Here is an 18,372-nt window from a genome sequence, read left to right as displayed (position 1 = left end):
GATGGGATGTGAAATGTGAGAGAAAGCAAAGAGCCAAGGATGACTATGAAGTCTATGGTTTGAAGAAATGGGGACATGATGATGCCATTTATGGAGATAGGAAAGCCTGCAAAATGGTTGTAGATGAGGGTGCGTACATGGAGCAAAACAAGTGTTCCATTTTTGGATTATGTTGATAGAGACAAATGGTATGATTCAGAAATTATTCACCACTTACACTTGACAAACTCAAATTTTGCCCGAGCCTCTTGAGAATGGATAGACATTAATTCGTTACAGGGTTTTCTGATAATCTATTGATCTGTATTGTTGTTTCAGAAGGAATTTCCAAAATTTAAAGTTTAGGCTCAATGACCTAAAACTTAATTCTCTAAATGACCATGGGAACGAATTGTATTTTCACCAGTGATTTCTCAAGGTCTGTTCAGAACTTAGCAACATTATTGTCAGTAGGAAGTGACCGCCAGTGGTTGTTGGAGGCAGCCCAACCTTAGGATTGAAAGTTAAACAGCTGTTCAAGATGCTGTGTGGGCATTAAACTATCCCTTTATAATATCACAGATCTGTGAGCAGGCTGGGCTCTATTCTAGTTTGTGCCCTTGATCTCAGAGAATACAACTTATAGTTTAAAAGACTTCCAAAAAAATAAATCTTGACAAGGAGTTTGTGTAACACATTTCCCCCCTAAACACTCAAAAATATTTTTTCATTGCATACAATTAGAATTAAAAAATAACAATTTTAGGCTTGAAATATGTCCATTTATTTTTCAACTTTGCTTCAAATCGATTTAATCTCATTTATAAATGTTGTTCATGTCGTTGACTATCTGAAACAATGGTTAGATGTATCTTATACTACGGTCCTTTATCTGGTTTTCTAACTGGGTGTTCTGTTGTTCCACAATATGTATTGAGGATCTACTATGTGTCATGCTATGGCTATAATTTTTGTCATTAGTAATGATGCCAAGGAGAGAACATCTCAAACTGCCAGCATGTAACAGGCCTGTGGCCAATTAATGATCTAAACATGTTGATTATAGAATATTTGAACTAGGTATTAGAACTTAGATAAGGTGTTTAGCAAACCCCCACATTTTACAAGTGAGAATGTAAAGCTCAGGGAGATTTCATGACCTTTCCAGATCATGCAGCCGAAGTTTTGGCTCAACCTAGACTTGAACTCCAGGTTTCCAGCCATTTAGGGCAGTGCTCTTTTCACCATTTCTGTCTGCCTCCCAGGATGGTTCTGTTAAGTTCTGCTAATTAATATGGAAATAAGGTATAGTCACTTTATCAGATTTCACTCTGAATAACATGAATATATCCTTGCCACTTCAATGGAAATATGAGTAAAATTCAGCTCCATGGAAGCTACATGATTGAAAGAAATCTGTGTTTTGAAAAACAAGGGCTTTTAGTTACATCCACAGTAAGGGGACAATTTTCTCTAGGTGAAAGCAGCTTAGCTTCTCTCTCTGTAATGTCAGTACCTCTGCTCTGCCCAGAGCTCTCATCTGCCCCTCTCTTCTGTGAGGTACATCAAGCAAATCAGTATCTCACCCTTAATTCCTTCTACACATGGTTCTAAGCTACTTCTATTTGTGATATTATTACGTATTCGTGGCAATAGTCACCCTTTTCTTCCTGCAAGGAAGGACAGAAAAAAAATCCCAAATAATCGACTTGATTCTTCTCTACACTTTCAGGATTTTAAAGTTCATGATGTGCTTCATGGTCATTAAGACTGTCCACTTATGTGGCTTCCAAATTGTTATAAATCAGGGAACTTTTTTTTTTTTTTTACTATCACTCATTTTCAGCCTAGCTTAAGAATTTCAAGACTTGGATTAAATGACTAATGAACTGATGGCCTTAGATAAATCCTAATTTATCTGTACTTCACTTTGCATTGGTAAAACATTCATTTCATAAAAGTATATACAAACATACCTACTCAACCAAACTATTGACTCCTTAAGGACAAAGATCAGGTCCTTACATCTTTTCTACCTTGAAAATAAATATTCTTGAATGAATTAATCAATCAACATTCAAGTCACCCAGTTGGTTAGTATTTGTGATATGTAAATACTTTCCAGCAGATAATTTAACCTTCAAAATAAATGGATTTACTTTGGGGTTTACTGCTAGTGTAATTTTGTAGTACATAATTCATGTAAGTTTATTTTGTGAACCTTAAGAAGCTAAAGGAAAAATATCGATTTAGTATGTTTAATTTTTTCTCATTCGTAAGACAAAATAATATGTTTTTTTTTTTCACGGAAGTGCTCTAAGTCTTTAGTAGTTGCTTCTACTTCTCTCACATCACTATTTCAGGCCCTAGGGCCTAGTTGTCTTAGAAAGGGGAAGAGGACAGTATAGGGAAGAGGTTGGGTTTTAAAGAAAATAAACATCTGTTCAAAAGATTCAGAAAGTAAATATCTTAATATTTGAAGACTGACATCTAAATAGTGTAAAGATATATTCTGTATGTGTATGGAAAAAGAGCTTTACATAAGATAACTTTTTGACATGAGCACATGATTGAACCAACTTATTTAAAATATTAAGCATAATCTATAAGAAAAAGTCAATATTATATATGAGTATATATTTTCCCAAACATCATTCAAATAACTTTCTTTGAGAGACAAGATGCTTAGTACTAGAGTCAAGGCTGTTGACATTGAACTTTCTTAGTTTTGTTTTAAGATATCTCCATTTCTTTCCTTTTGAAAGGCAATGAACTATTGATATAGTTCATGATAAGTTTATGATAAGTTGATTAGATATTGAAAAGTTGACTTTCCATTATTTTAATGCAGAATCTTCTTCATGAGTTCTTTTTTTGTCATCGTTGTTGTTTTTACTGAAGAAGCCTATCTCTTTTAAACTCCAAGCTACAAGGACCACTGATGTCCATTGCCTAAAACAGTGTCTGTTACATAGTAGGTGCTCAAAATTTGTTATATAAATAGATGGAAGAGGACCTTTCATATAACTATATTTGAAATGACATATTTATAGTTTTTCCCCCACACAAGAAACATTGTTTTCTTTATCCTCTTATTTTCTTGAACCAACTATTTCTCCCTTTTTTTCTAGAAGTTTTACTCTTTTTGTATTTTGTCTAAATCTTCCCCAATTTCTGAAAATACAGTCACTTAACCTTCTCTTCCATCCACTTTCTTTCCTTAATTTCAGGCAAAGATGTGAAAATAATGGTGCTTATGTCTTTGTATGATAGAACTCCCTTTGTCTTTTCTTTAGACTCATTTTAATCCTCAGTGACTCATATTTAAGAAATGAACTGTGCAGCTGTGGTGGAGCTAAGCCCTTGGCAACAACCATAGGGGCAAACAAGTGGTATCGCACAATAGATGGATGGTCCTTACCCTTGAATTATTTGCTGTTTGGTTTTAACAATAGAAATGCATCATCAAACAGTATCTTGGACTTTTTCAGTCTGAAAAGACCTTTAAGATCCATTTCCTTATTTTACAGACCTTGCTCCAATAATTATCTCCACTTTCTCCTATCTAGGTCATTAATACATCCCTCTCTGCTATGGTGACTAACTGTCCTGGTTTGAGACTATCCTGGTTTCAGCATTGAAGTCCCACATCATGAAATATACCTCAGTACCTGGCAAACCAGTATGCTTGGCTATCTTACTGTTGGCTTCCATCTTTCGGTGTATATTTAAACCATTTCTATCCTTAAAAGATCCTCTCTGTCCTTCTGCCCTATCTTTGTCTTCTAAATCTCAAAAAAAAAAAAAAAAGATACTGCAAAAATAGTTTTTATTTGAACCACCTACTTCTTCCTCTCCCACCCATTCCTCAACTAAGCTTACTTCTAAGGCTACTGCCCTCCACTGAAACTTTTCTCACTGAGTCCCATGAGCACTTTTCAGTGCTGATCTTGCTTTACCTCTGTGTTGCATGATTGGACACTCTTTATTTCTTTCTTCCTCTCAAACTCTAACTCTCTCTTCAATAGTTCTATACTCTTCATTTCCCTCAATCTTTCCACCTTTGGCCTCTCTTGGAATCCAGTTCCTCTGTCTGCCCAATAAATTTTTCTATTCTCCAGGATTTTGTTTTCAGCTCACTCTAGTGACTGAGCACTCTCATTTACTTATATAATTTTAACCCTTGCCTATAGGCACTCAGTGGATATTAGCTTAGTGAGAGATTACCTCTTAAATCTCCTTCCTTCTCCCTAAACATTACACTTATATTTATTTCTTTCTGGAATGTTACCTCTCCAAGCTGAGCATATCACACCCCCTTACTCTGTTCCCCATACAGATTTCCCTTTATATTACTGTTGGGTTTTTAATATTCATCTTTATTAATTTTATCCTGAATGCGCACATGCGCATGAGGTGTTCTGGATCAGAGACAGATTTTTCTTGATTAGTTCACGGTAAATATCATCACCACTCTCCTCCTGCCTTTGCCCAAGTCAGAGGTTCCTAATTACCTACAAGACAAAACCTAGGTTTCTTAGCAGGGCATATATGGTCATAGGTTGAGCTTCACATTGAGATAACAATGTCCTGCTTCATCTCTGGACATAACCTCTCCTTATACTTTGTGTTCTAGAACACTGGTCTACTTGAAATAACTATATATGCCATACTGTATTATGCCCTATGTCTTCGTGCTTACATTTTTGTGTCCTTTCTTTCCTTTTCCTCTAACTTGCTCTTCCTTGGCTAGCTCATGTTCATGCTTTAGAATTCTTCGTGAATACTATATCTTCTCCAGGAAGCCTTTCCCAATTTCCTTTTCCATATAATGCAAGCTTATAGCACTTTCCACATTACATTAAAATTATTTATGTGTTTGACTCTTCCACTATATTATATTAGTTCCTCAATGAGAGGGTCAGTTCCACTTTCAACTTTGTATTTCTAGTCCCTAGTACAATCACTGACATATAGTAGTTCAATAAAAGGAGCAGTTATTAATTTTATAATTAGTAATATCACTATCGGTTGCCTCTTGTCAAGTCTAAATGAAGAGACCAGGCAAAAATAATAATTTTCTTGAAGCTGGGAAAATTAGATGTATAAGAAAAATACAGGAATAGAAGAACTATCTACATATACATGCATGTATGCATGCACGCGTACGTGCACACACAGACACAGATTTCAAATGAAATATTAGAGGGAGACTCAGACTTACCTGTAAATAGAGTAAACAACCCACCTACTCTGTATGATTTTAAAGGAGCAAGATTATCCTACTACACAGAAATTACATCTCTATTCACAGGCCGAATTCTAATATTCCACTTATAGAATTTCATTATTTTGGTTCAGACACCTTGCCTCTCTCTACTGAACTGTAAGTAACTATAGAAGATGAATCACTTTGCAAAGTAATAGACAAAGAATTCCTTTGAATGGTGAACACCATTAGGATTCTATTTGTAAATATGTCATATAATACATTTGTAAATATGTCATATAATAATGAGTTCTTGAGCACTCATATAACACAACATATCTGAAGTTTAAGGAGCTGCTAATTTTTCTCCTTGTAACAGAACAGGGCTTAAATCCAGTAGGCAACTCCACTAAAAATAGGATAGAATTTTTAAATGATATGAATAATTAACTCCTAGATCAGGGCAATTATTATTACTGTAGTTTTTATACTGATCTATTAGCATTCATGTGGTATTTCATACTTTAATTAACACCTTCACTTCTGATATTGCAGAATCTGAGTCCATACCTATCTTTGATGCTTTCAGAGCATCTGTTAGTTTATCCTAGCCTCACAGGATGTCTCATCACCCTTAGCACTCTGTATATGAATTTTACTGTGTTCATTCTTTATCTAGTGTTTGTTTTCTCCCTTCTTTTGGTCCATAAACTTCTTGAAGGCAGAAACTGTGTATTTTGCTTTTCTTTTAACCCCCAGTAACAAGGAAGATTAAAGATTAGAGCTTAAAATCAATAACTAGCCTAGATGACCTCGAGACACCTATTCTAGGTCTACTCATTTTTTACAAACTTGATCCCACAACTCCTACCACTGGTATACCTCAAAACATATCTACCATTCTCAAAGAAGTCACAATGAATAATGTAATAGGTATTTTTTTTTTAATTATTGGATTTTTAACTCAGTTTAGTAATAATACATCACTTTATTCATCATCAGACATTTGGGCTGAATTAATGGTGATTGTGAATTGGATTGCTTGTATACTTCAATACAGCCTAAGTTCTTACAAATAGCTCTTCGGGCTTCCCATTATGTTCTGGATATCCATTCTTTTGGATATGTATGTCTTCATTAGCCCTGCTAGGGTTTTGCAATATATGTCTTGTGACTTTAGCTCTAGATTTTAAGTTTGGCAGGCAGGTTATATAAATAAATCACTCTTATCTTAATGAAAGGGCATTAATATATCTTGAAAGCTCCCCTATCCTCTCCAGGATAGTTTTACAAACACGGTCATTTGCTGGTTAATAGAAATATCTATATGGCCTTCTTTGCCATATTATAATTATCAGTTTATAAATAAATGACTAGAAATTAACCTAGGAATTTTATAACCAAGTTCTGAGCACCCAGGATTAATTTTGAGAAGAATGTCACAAGCCAACTCAGCATTTCTTTTCATTTTATTTCACAGGCCTTTAAGAGGGAATTGAAAACGAAGGAACCTGTAATCATGAGTACTCTTGAGACTGTGCGAATATTTCTGACAGAACAGCCTTTGGAAGGACTAGAGAAACTCTACCAGGAGCCCAGAGGTAATTGAATGTGGAACTGTAATAACATATTGATAGAAGGATCAGTGGTGACAGAGCAACCCATCCATTCTGGCTGCCAGGATCTGGATACCTCTCATATTTTCTAGGTTAAATAGAATCAAGTCAAATTAAACATAGATATTGAAAAAGGAATAAGCAATCATAAACCACCATGCATAAATTCGTCTGCACATTCATAAATAAACATTAAAAGAGATTAGCGATCAGCTATTAAAACACTTAGGAAATAATAAACAAAAGAGATTATCTGTGAGGAAGAATTCTATTGTTACAAAGACTCAAGTTAATTTTCCATTTAAGAGCCTGACTGCAGTAAATTAGAGCTCGTCATGTGCATCCTAACATTTTTCTCCTCAATAGCTTACATTAATCTTGGAGTATCTGATTGATATAAGGTAGAACAAATTCACTCAGGAAGACAGACTTTAGATGTGCTAGACTATATCAAAATTCATGCCGAACTGCAAAAGAGCCATTAATCTGTAGGTTGGCCTCTTGTTAAACTGACTCTCTTTCTTTCTTCCGCTATGATCTTTTCAACGATTTTTTTTTTTAACGAAAAATGAATATGGCCTAAAACCTTGTCCTTTTACCAATTTAGAGCTACCGCCTGAGGAGAGAGCCCAGAATGTCACACGGCTTCTACAAAAGCAGGCTGAGGAGGTCGACACTGAGTGGGAAAAATTAAACCTGCACTCCACTGACTGGCAGAGAAAACTAGATGAGGCCCTTGAAAGACTCCAGGAACTTCAGGAGGCCACGGATGAGCTGGACCTCAAACTACGTCAAGCTGAGGTGATCAAAGGATCCTGGCAGCCCGTGGGCGATCTCCTCATTGACTCTCTCCAAGATCACCTCGAGAAAGTCAAGGTACCATCTACTACTTTTCTTCATGGCCCTTTGAGAGACATAAAAGAGGTTCTAATCTGAACTCTAGTGCAGGACTTTTTTCTCACAAAATTAAAAATAAGGCCTTTAACCTTAGAAATCAGCCCATCTTTCACAAATTCAGTCTTCTTGCATGTAGTATTTTCTTCAAGAGATGATAGTGATCTAATAGTTTGTTTTCAATAATATAAAATGAAATATTAAAATTTACAGGGCAAAAAAATCATTTCGATTTTGGTGTTAGTAAATTAATTTAAGTGTTTGTACTAAAGTGGTTTGATTTACGTGTGTGTGTGTCCTTTGCGGTATTTAATATCAGTGTAGGAAAATATACAACATTTAATCAAGACCCAAAGGTCTAGATTTGGGCCTTTTTGCTAACTAAACTATGTGACTTGGGTATGTTATGGTACTGTTACAGCCATTATCACTGCCCTTCCCTTAGGAGACAATGTGTATAATACAATTTTGAGTTGTATTAGTCCACTGTAGATATTAAGAGATGGCATTATATATTTGTAATACTCTTAAATTAAGTTTATTGGGGTAACATTTGTTAATAACATATAAGATTCAGGTGTACAACTTTATAATATGACATCTGATACTCTACTGTGTGCTCACCACCCAAAGTCGTCTCCTTCCATCACCATATATTTGACCCCTTTACCCTCTTTGTCCTCCCCCCACCCATCTTCCCCTCTAGTAACCACTTTCTGTTGTCTAGAATACTGTCCATGAGACCGAAGTTACATTCCCTTGTGGCATAAAGCCGATAAATGTATTTATAAAGAAAAAAATATACATATTTAGGAGTATCATTGTGACAACCAGCAACTTGAAACATATTTCATTTATTCATCTAGTGTCAAGACCAACAAACATCCTCCCAGATTCAAATTCAAAATAAATGAATTCTCACCTGCACTTAGCATGTTAGGTAGCACCTTTTCTCCCTTGGCTTTCATGGCTCTGTTCCATCCACATTCTTCCTTTATTTTCCTTAATTTTGAAACTCTACCCAGCCTTCAAATGTTGGTGTCCCCAAACTTCTAACCTTAGCTTTATTCTCTTTTTAATGCATAAATGCTCTCAGTGTGAAATGGCACGGATGGTGATAAATCTGAATTTCTAGTCTGGATCTCTGGTCTCCTAAACCATAAGCCATTAGAATCAAAATGCAACCATTCTGCAATCCAGTTGATTTGTTTTCCTGTTTGTTTGTCTATTCTCTTACTGCTATCCCCTTTTACCTACCCTTTCTTCTGTTTTTCCTATTTCATTTAATGGATCATAATCCAACAAACTGGTCAGGCTAGAAACTTGAAGCCCATCCTTAAATCTGTCTACATTTTCACTGACTGCCTGTGATTGCTTATTTTACCTCAAAATATCTCTTTTATATTTTTTCTCCTCTTTTCAACCACGTCCTGTTCTAACCCCCAGTATCTGGTACTCAGATTGTGGTCTTCTACATCTTTAAACCCCATTTCCAAGTCAGTGTACCTGGCATATCAGAAACACTACATTTTAAATATTTGATGAATGAATGAACAGTTTATTTACTGATATTTCTGCATTATCCACCCTGTTACAAATCCAATCCAAACTCCTACAGGAAGCCGCCTGCCTGAGAATGAAGCCCAGTGAATGGAGAGGGCAGGTGGCCCTTTGCTCCTTAGCCCTGGTTTCAGTTCCTCACTGTTGCTCCCATCCTCCAGGCCATGAAATTCGCTCTGACCATACCACCCCTTTATCCAAATATGCCATCTTTTTTCATAACTCTCTACCTTTGCAATGCTCTTCTCTTTGTCTGGATCACCCCCACCTTATCTGCCAGATGAACTTCTATTCAGTGCTCAAGGCCCGACTGAAATGGCATCTGCCTTTATAGTTCTCGCTGAGTGTCTCCCACCCCCAACTCCCACCAAACAGAAGAATCTGCTCTCAATTCCGTGCTTTCACAGATCAACACACATGTTTAAATTGTCACACTTAAATTTCACATGTACTGTAGCAAGTCAATCATGTGTTTTTTCCTCCAAGAGAAGGTGAGGTTCCTAGTAGTGAGGATAACGCCGTACATCTTTGAATTCCAAGCAACATATAAAGAATGTAATTCAGTGTCTTTATTCCTTCACTTAACAACTGTTTATGAGCCACTGTACAATGGGCTAGACATGTACTTATGAATGAAACAGACTTGTCTTTGCCCTCATGAAGCCTGCAGTCTAATGTTGATTTGATTAGCTCTTCATTAAGATAGTAGGTGAAGATTTAAAAGGAAACTTAAAATTTTGACTCTATAACTTTTAAAATCTCTTCCACCCCAACATTCCATTACCCTGTGTCTAACATTTAAAGCAATGGTTAACATTGCTGCTTACATGAAAATTAAAATGTTTTGAAATGTATTATCTCATGTTTATTCAGCATTAAAAATAGTATTTTTATCCAAATATATAGAAACTAAATTTTTAAGACTTTTTTCCCAAAAAATGACATTTTAGGAGAATGGCCCAAAAGAACTAAATTAATTAATAATCAATTAATGGCTGAATATATAGGCTCCAGCACAGACATAAGGAATTCATTTTTAGCCGTATCTTTCACACAGGAGCATTTGGAGGATATTGAGTATAGATAGAGAATGTATATAGCATGATTTAATAACAAAAAATAGCTAAAAGTAGAACAGCTTAAACAGCCCTTACCTAACCCTATTTGCAGTTTTCCTTTTAGTTCCCCTTTCATAGCTCTTCTCGATCCTAAGACTAAATTTATTTCCCATACGACACTTCTATTTTTCTTAGACAAAGGTACACTTCAATTATAATACCTATCAGAATATTTATGAACTGGTCCTAATAGATGTGATCATTTTGGTTTCTAAACCAGTACTATGTAAGTATTTTATGTATAATTTAAAGTTATAGATTACATAAATTCATATATATTTATTTCTCTTCAGTAGCTCCTCTTCATTTTGCTGTGGAAATAAATCACTTTTCCCTGTTGCATCTCAACAACACCAGGTTTGAAATTCTGAAGCTTTGGTAATGATAGTTTCTAAGGATTGAATTTGATGAACTAAAACTTACTTTGAAAAGAGGTAGAAGAGTATTAAAAACCACCCTTCCCATTTTTTCTACTCAGCAATTTAAGACCTTTAAGGCTCCACACTGTAGGGAACTCCAAACTGATAGTTCAGCATGCAGCCAAAAGAACATTTTATGTATCTGTCTCGGTTCATTTTCATCACCCCTAGTGACTCTATAATAATATCCGCCTCCATTCTGATCTCATTTGTTAAAGTTGTTATTCAAGTAACTATGCGATGTGTGCTTCTGTAGGATTTAGCATTATATCATTTCATTAGCAAATGTGGCTTTTGAATTTGGAAAATGAATAAAGCAATAACAACTAAATCCTGGGACACTATGGAAATGACATTATAGCTAGCTAATCATCTTCAGGACAGTGTACATATATAGTATATCAAACGAAAGGAATATACTATTAATATCGACTAAGAGAATCTCAGCCTTCCAAATAGAGCTTCCATAGGAATAACCACTAGAATAAAATTTAAATTTTAGATGCCTATTTATTTTTAAAATTTATGATTTATACTACTCATGAAATATTTTAAGGACAGAATCATGATTTCTTACTTTACTGGAAATAAAACCAATGTTTACATAGATACGCAAATATCCTTTCCCTGTAGTAATGGGGAATATGAATAAGTCCTTAAATCATATATCTATAAGTGAAATATAGGCAGGTTTTAATAATGTAGAACCACTTTTGCACATAAAGTCTACACGTGACAGTTTTGTTCTTAAGAACAATTCCTCTGTGAAATAGTTTGTGTGAGTTGTTTTTCCAAGTTTTTTGATGTTTTTCTAACCTACCATGATTTCTTTACACAGAGAGTGGTACATCATTCTTGAGCTAAGAATATTTCACTGCCCTAATTTGCCTGTTGACTTGAAAGACAGTTTTTCCACATGCCATAGTTAAACTCTCCAAGGTTGCCATCTTGGAATATACATTTTTGCCACACCTATGTAGTTAGGCCTTTTTTGTTTTCTATCAGACTTTTAACTTACATTTCTTACTGAGAAAAGTCAAGAGTTTTTCCAAAAGTTCTTACAATGAAATATTTTGATTAGACCTTTTTTAGAATTATAATTGAGACTAATATAATGATGTGCGTAGTAGACTAGGGACTATGACGAAGCCACCATGCTGTCCTGATTTATTTATATTCAACATTCGCATCTAAAAATTTAATAGGAAAACTGGCAAATGCATCTATTCAGGCCTACTGTTGTGAGTCCCTGTGGCGTGGTTTATCTGAGAAATTTGTCAAAGGAATGCTATCTCAGAATTTGACTTTCAGAAAACCAAGTACGTTTCCTCCTGATAGATAATGTGAAATGTGATATAACATATTAGCATGTCATCTTCACTTTGACAAGCAGAAAGCTTTCAGCCATGTACACATAACTCTATCTTTCCTTACTTACTGCTTTTGTCATCTTAACCCACGTTCTAATGTTTTATTATTATTTTATTAATTTTGTTACATGTGTCATTTATATGAGTCAACCTTAAATCCTTTTTAATATAAGAGTTTTATAGAAAAAAATTTATAATTCTTTCTTATAGAGATAGGGGATACATGGTTAGACAGAACCATCACAAACAAGGCAGCTCTAAGAATGATTCAAAATATATAAGCTCTCCCAACTCTGAATAAAGGAATGGCATCTCTATAATAAGTGAGGTGTTACTGCCCATAGTAGGAAGAGGATAGTTTACTAATATTTTGTTAATTTTCATTAAATGCAAATTAGTTGCTCTGTGGAGACGTCTGTTGTTGTTTTTATACAAATGCTGTGTGTATTGTATAAGCCTTTGAGAAGAAAATACAAACAAAAAAGTTGGACTCATAAATCTGGATTAAGGGCGGAACTAATGCCTAGCGTATGGAGTGACTAGGGTTTTATCTAGTTTTCACAGCATGCAATTGCGATATTTAAAAGCGTATGATTTGGCCTTTGATATCTGGGAATAAGAAAGCATATGAAAGTAAAGTCTCACTTATATACTTTAAAAGAATAATATTTATTTTTTTTAAAATAGAGTGGTCATTGTCATTTTTAATAGAGCTTAGAAACTAAAGTAGAAATTCCTGACCAAATTATTTGTTCAGTGTAAAATTAATTGTAAGTCAGTGTTGCCATGAGACCTTATTACTTAGTTCTCATGTATTCTCTCTCATTTCCTGTTTTGTTTATAAAGCTAAAAGCAAATTACTTAGGACAGCAGTCTCAAATCATGTTCCTTACTCAAGCCATCTGATTTTAGATAGTGTCGTGCGTGTTTTAAAAGCCCCTACCTCAACTTAGGCAAATAGAACCTTTGTTTACCATGCTATTCTCATCTTGCCTTTGAAACTTCTGAAAAGACAGTGCGAAGTAATTGTTTCAGACATCTGTTTAGCATACTTTGAAGTGCATATAAGTTCTTTTTCAGTTTCATTTGAACCCCAGCTGTCTTCACCAAAGTCTATAATCAATCTGAATTAAGTTGTCCTACTTCTCCTAATAAGTCTCTTATTAAGTTCTGCATCAGCCTCTTAGGGAGACTTAAAAGCTAATTCATGTAGAATTGCCATTTTCTACTAATTCATTTGTCAGCTCTCCAAATTCCAACAAAAACAATCGCAAAGACTATTAATTTGGCTCTTCATAAACAACTTATGTAAGTGTAGTATACATTGGAACCAAGCAAACGATTTAAAACAGTGGGTGGGAGGAAATGAGTTGATGACATTCAACACACTTTCTTTTTAACTGTTTTGAGATGCCTTCCATATTTAAACATAAAGCCGTTTATTTAATAAGAGAAACATCCTTCTGCTTTCCTTTCATAAATAAGATAATTACAGAGTGAACTTTGCTTAGAGATAGGAAAAGGCTTTAGAACAGTTGGAAAAGAAACATGTTCTTTTTTTTATTGAACTTATTTTAATTTGGACTTCTTTGGATTCCTTTGATAAACTGTGATAAAAGAAGAAGCTGGAATTACATACCATTGTTATTGCATTAAATCAGAGTTGAACAGCTCTTCTTCTGGTCATAGGATATTTAGAGGGACATGGATAATCAAAATGTTCAGCTAATAAGTTCATCTGCCATTATTCTACTAAAGAAGTATTTAATTAGATAATAAAAATTTCTCCAAATAATATCATTCTTCCTTCTATTGGAAAGCAACCATATCAAAAACTGATCCTTTAATATGCCAATCCTGTTTACTGAGGATTTACTCCAGAAGTTTTGTTTGTGGCTGGTAGTAATTAGAGTGCTATTCCTCAAGAGTCTTAGGTAATAAAAGACTATTCAAAAAAACTTAAGTAATATATTATCAGCATTAATGGATCTAAAAACTCAATCATTCATTCATTTATGATAAGGTTAAAACCTATACCCAGAGAAGTGTGATCTCATTATAGAGTGTGAATGTTTAATTTATTTCATGAATAAAATTGTACAGGGAATTGTATTAATGGCATCTTAGTTTTCCTGGGAATATTATTGTTTAGTGCCAAGCTGAGGGAGCAAGAATTTTTATTAGCTTGTGTGTACTTGTGCATATGCCACATTGACTGGAGTTCTAAAATGTGAGAGTTATTTATTTAACTGAAATTCCCTATTTCCTTAGAAAATGGACACACACAGACAATATATATTTTCATTGTCCTTTGACATCTACCAAAGTTGTAACAAGTTTAAAGTTCACAACTATGTTACTCTCCTACCATAAGCTCAACAAGGAATGATTTAAGAACAGATAATCCAAGGAGTGAGTTCCTGTGGTGTTCCTGTCCCAGTTGGCAATTATGGACTTCAAAATTACACAGTTGGCACCAATATCATGCCTTACACAACTTTTCATTAACTAAGTTGAGCAATGGCATTGAATAATTGTTTCTGGTAAACCAGTTTTTGAGTGTTATTAGAACAGATGTGCCTATGATAGTAATGTAATCCTCTCATTTAATGGAGCCTAAGAATAGTAAACTTTTTCATAAGATTTTTACACTAAAATAATATTTTATACTTACTATGGATATTTCTATCAACAGCCAAAAGCAGTACTTCTCAAACTTCTCTACTTCAGTTCTCTTAATGCCAAGAAAACGAGGCTTGATATTTTCCCCTTTCACCCATTTTACCTCTTTTTCCTATGAGCCTGACATTTCTTTGATGTTTCCGGTTTTATTTTTTAAACCTCACATTAATTTTATGAGCTTCTCTATAGTATATTTGTTGTGTTTTAATCTGAAGACATTTTCTCTGAAATCTGAAGCAAAATGAATCCTCCAGTATATCCACGTATGGATATGAAAGCATAATTTGAGAAGCATGATATAAAAAAAATTGCCCAGTTTGTACGGGCTTCATCTCTATCACCTTCTGTCTTTTATTTACACATATACAAAGAGTAGATCCTTGCCATTTCAAATTTATCTTTTGCAATTTCCTCTGGTCCTTCTGACCCAAAAAAACCCATCACTTATAGCTCTTTGTAATTGTGAACACGTATTCTTTGAAGGTTTTGTGCAGCAGTCACTTAACTAATGTCTTAACTGGTGTTATAGGTCAAGTTCCCTGGAAGCAGACACTATGAACAGGGGTCTGGGTGCACGTGATTTATAGATGGTCTGCTTTCAGAAGAATCCATATGGGAGTTAGAGAAGCACCTTAAGGGAGGAGAAAGAACCAAGCAAGTATACCATCTCAGGCAAAATCTAGCTTTGGGTCCTGATCCATAAGGAGAGAGCTCTAGAATATAAACCACACAGCCGAGTTGTCCTTTACACCCCAGCCAGTCATTGGCTGTGGCCAGCAGCTTGCTAGTAAATCATTTATCAGCTAGCTGTGGAGATGAATACTGATTTGTAGCATTTTCCAATTGTCATGGCGTAAATACTCCCATCACGGTTGATTCAAGCTACCAAGATGATCTTACCGAATGCAGAATTGGGAAGAGACACACACAATTGACTCTTGGGCTCTGCTCCAGCACACCACTGTCTGTGACCTACCACTGAGGACGTGAATTACCTTCTAGACGAAGGGTGGGTGTTACCTCTTAGGCTAGGGGACTCCTATCAAGAGAGAGGCAACCGTGAGACATTAGTAGCCAACAGTCACAGCAGCTTGGGGTTAGACGCCCAAGCCAGGAAAAGTGCCCCCTACAACTGATAAGCAAACCTAGTATTCCACTCAGCCTCCATATCTCAACATGACTTTTTCAGTGCTGTTTTGTTCTAGTACATGCAACAATTCTTTAGAAACAATGAAAATTTTGTTTCTTAATGGAAAACCCACCTCCTGGGTGCCTTTTGGAATTGGTAATAGAAGAAGAGAGTTAATGAAAAGATCTAAGAAAGTCATGATTATTAGTAAGAAAATGGCTCTATAAGTCAGTTTGGCTTTATAAGTATATAATCTGTAAGTATCTGAATTGATCAGATATTTTTGCTCCAAAATCTTCACATGAATAATGGCCTACTCTTTCTGAATCTCTGTTGTGGAAGACATTCACAGTTTTTGGAATAAGACTTTCACACTTACTTTAATTTTCCTACTGGTATTGGTATTTTAATGGCACTTGTACATTTTGGGGGTTGCTTCGTGACTTAGAGCTTAACTCGCCTTCTCACTATTAATACTCTAAAATTAAGATATTTAGTCACATGATTTTTTTACTTGATTTAAATGTTATCACATTTACTAATAACGACAATTGAATTTAAAAATTCTCCTCATAATCTCCTGCCAAAATAAGCAAGTGCTTTCAAGAGTTTCTGAAGTCCAGGATATGCCGAATAGTTGAGACTCTTCAACTTTTTAAAATTAAAACTGCTTGCTAGTAAGAATAGCTGGTAACTTATCCAGGAGTTCCTACATTTTATAACATCTTGTCAACCCAATGAGGATCTATGTTCAGGGGTGGAGGGTGTATACTTGGGTGTAGAAATAGAGACGGATGTGGGGTAAAACTGGGAGAACAGATAGGAGAAAGTAGGAAATAGTCTTAATTGTAGTAACTGGAGAAAGGAGATTTTTTTGTTTTTCCCCAAAGGTGGTGCAAAATCACTGTTAAATGTCTATGAAAAAGTTCGTAGTTGTGGTATAGGGTGAGTGGTATATGTAATAAGAATTATGGGGTAAATATAATAGAAACAAAAATCTTAAAATATATTTCAGTTTTTAACAAGAAACATTCAAAACAAAATTTCTCCCTTTTTCTAGAATCGTGAGGGTGAGGCTAGGAGGATAGAAATAAAGTAATTTTTACCTTAAAAGTAATTTGATTAATGTGCAATGTAAAATTGAAATAGCTATGTATAAACCCACTCAAATCAAGTATACACTAAATAACTGAGTTAACCGAATTAGGCAGAGTAAGGGTACATTGATTTTCAATGTTTTTGAAAATTGATCCACATATCATTGTTATGTTTTTGTTTGTAAACTTCAACATTTATTAAGTTTTCACAGTGTGTTCAGCCCTGGAACATTAAACTCTCTTAACCAGAATGAGGCTGGAGAATCTAACACTAAGATGAATTTCTATTTCCTTTTAAAGAATTGATTTTTATGGTGAACTTTTTTCATTAGAGAGTTAAGAGTCTGCCAGACCTCTTTCAAAACACACTTGTTTTTAGAAGTCTTGTTCCCTGGGATTTTGAATTATTATAGACTCATTGGGCTCATTTAGAACTTTTCCCTATCAAATATTTAAATATCCTAGCATCATGATCTTAATGTGGCATTATGCAAGTTAGCAAAAAAGAATAAAGTCAATTTATTAACAATATATGCCAAAGTGCAGTAATTAAATAGAAACTAAAGTGAATGAGGAAAGTAAGCAATATATTGGTTTGGTTTCTTTTTAGAACCAGTGACAAACTACTGCCAAGTTCCATTTTATTTACTTATTTTTCTACTTTAAAACATTTTAATCCAATTTGGAATCTGTATAATTTCTGTGAACCTAAATCTTCTTAGCTCTCATTACATAATACCTATTCAATTACTCTGTAGTTTAAGGCTCTCATCTGTCCCAAGAACAAGTAGGCCACATGCAACATTTCACTTACTTCATCTTCTACTTGTTAGTGGCTATAGGCCTCCACTTCTTTCTAGCAGAGACAAGGCTAAAGAGAACGGTTCATTGTTTTCAACCTACACAAACCCCATACTAGAATGGCCACAAGGGTTATCCAATATAATGACGACTTTTGTGCAATCCAGTAAAGCCTAAGGTTAAAAGAAATATAAGCTAAACAAATGAGCGTAAGTTCTATTGATCCTTCAGCTTAATAAAATATTACCTTTGGAACCACCCTGACATTTTGTTATAAAGGTCGAGGGAAGATGTTTTCAAGGTTCTCTCAGTATTAAAATTGCTTGGGGCTTGGGGTTGAATGTCATATGCAAGATGGGTCTTAATGAAATCTGACCCACTTTGACTTTCAAAAACATATTGAATTCTTAGTGAAAATATTATTTTTTAAGATTTTAAACCCTTTTTTTTTAAATAAAATAGTATTCTCCTTTAGATAATCAATACAGAATCACTCCC

At 34.7% G+C, this 18,372-nt stretch overlaps 1 protein-coding gene across 2 annotated transcripts in view; it reads left to right on the top strand.

Moving 5' to 3' along the window:
- DMD (dystrophin) overlaps positions 1-18,372 on the top strand; it is a 2,089,898-nt gene that overhangs the window by 1,734,004 nt on the left and 337,522 nt on the right. For both annotated transcript variants that reach the window (XM_011378471.2, XM_011378473.2), the window contains exons 58-59: positions 6,669-6,789; positions 7,412-7,680. In XM_011378471.2, coding sequence (XP_011376773.1) covers positions 6,669-6,789; positions 7,412-7,680 — 390 coding nt within the window. The remainder of the gene's footprint in view (positions 1-6,668; positions 6,790-7,411; positions 7,681-18,372) is intronic.

The sequence above is a fragment of the Pteropus vampyrus genome, unplaced genomic scaffold, assembly GCF_000151845.1.
Source record: "Pteropus vampyrus isolate Shadow unplaced genomic scaffold, Pvam_2.0 Scaffold340, whole genome shotgun sequence".
NCBI lineage: Eukaryota > Metazoa > Chordata > Mammalia > Chiroptera > Pteropodidae > Pteropus > Pteropus vampyrus.
This window is presented reverse-complemented; position numbering and strand designations above follow the sequence as displayed.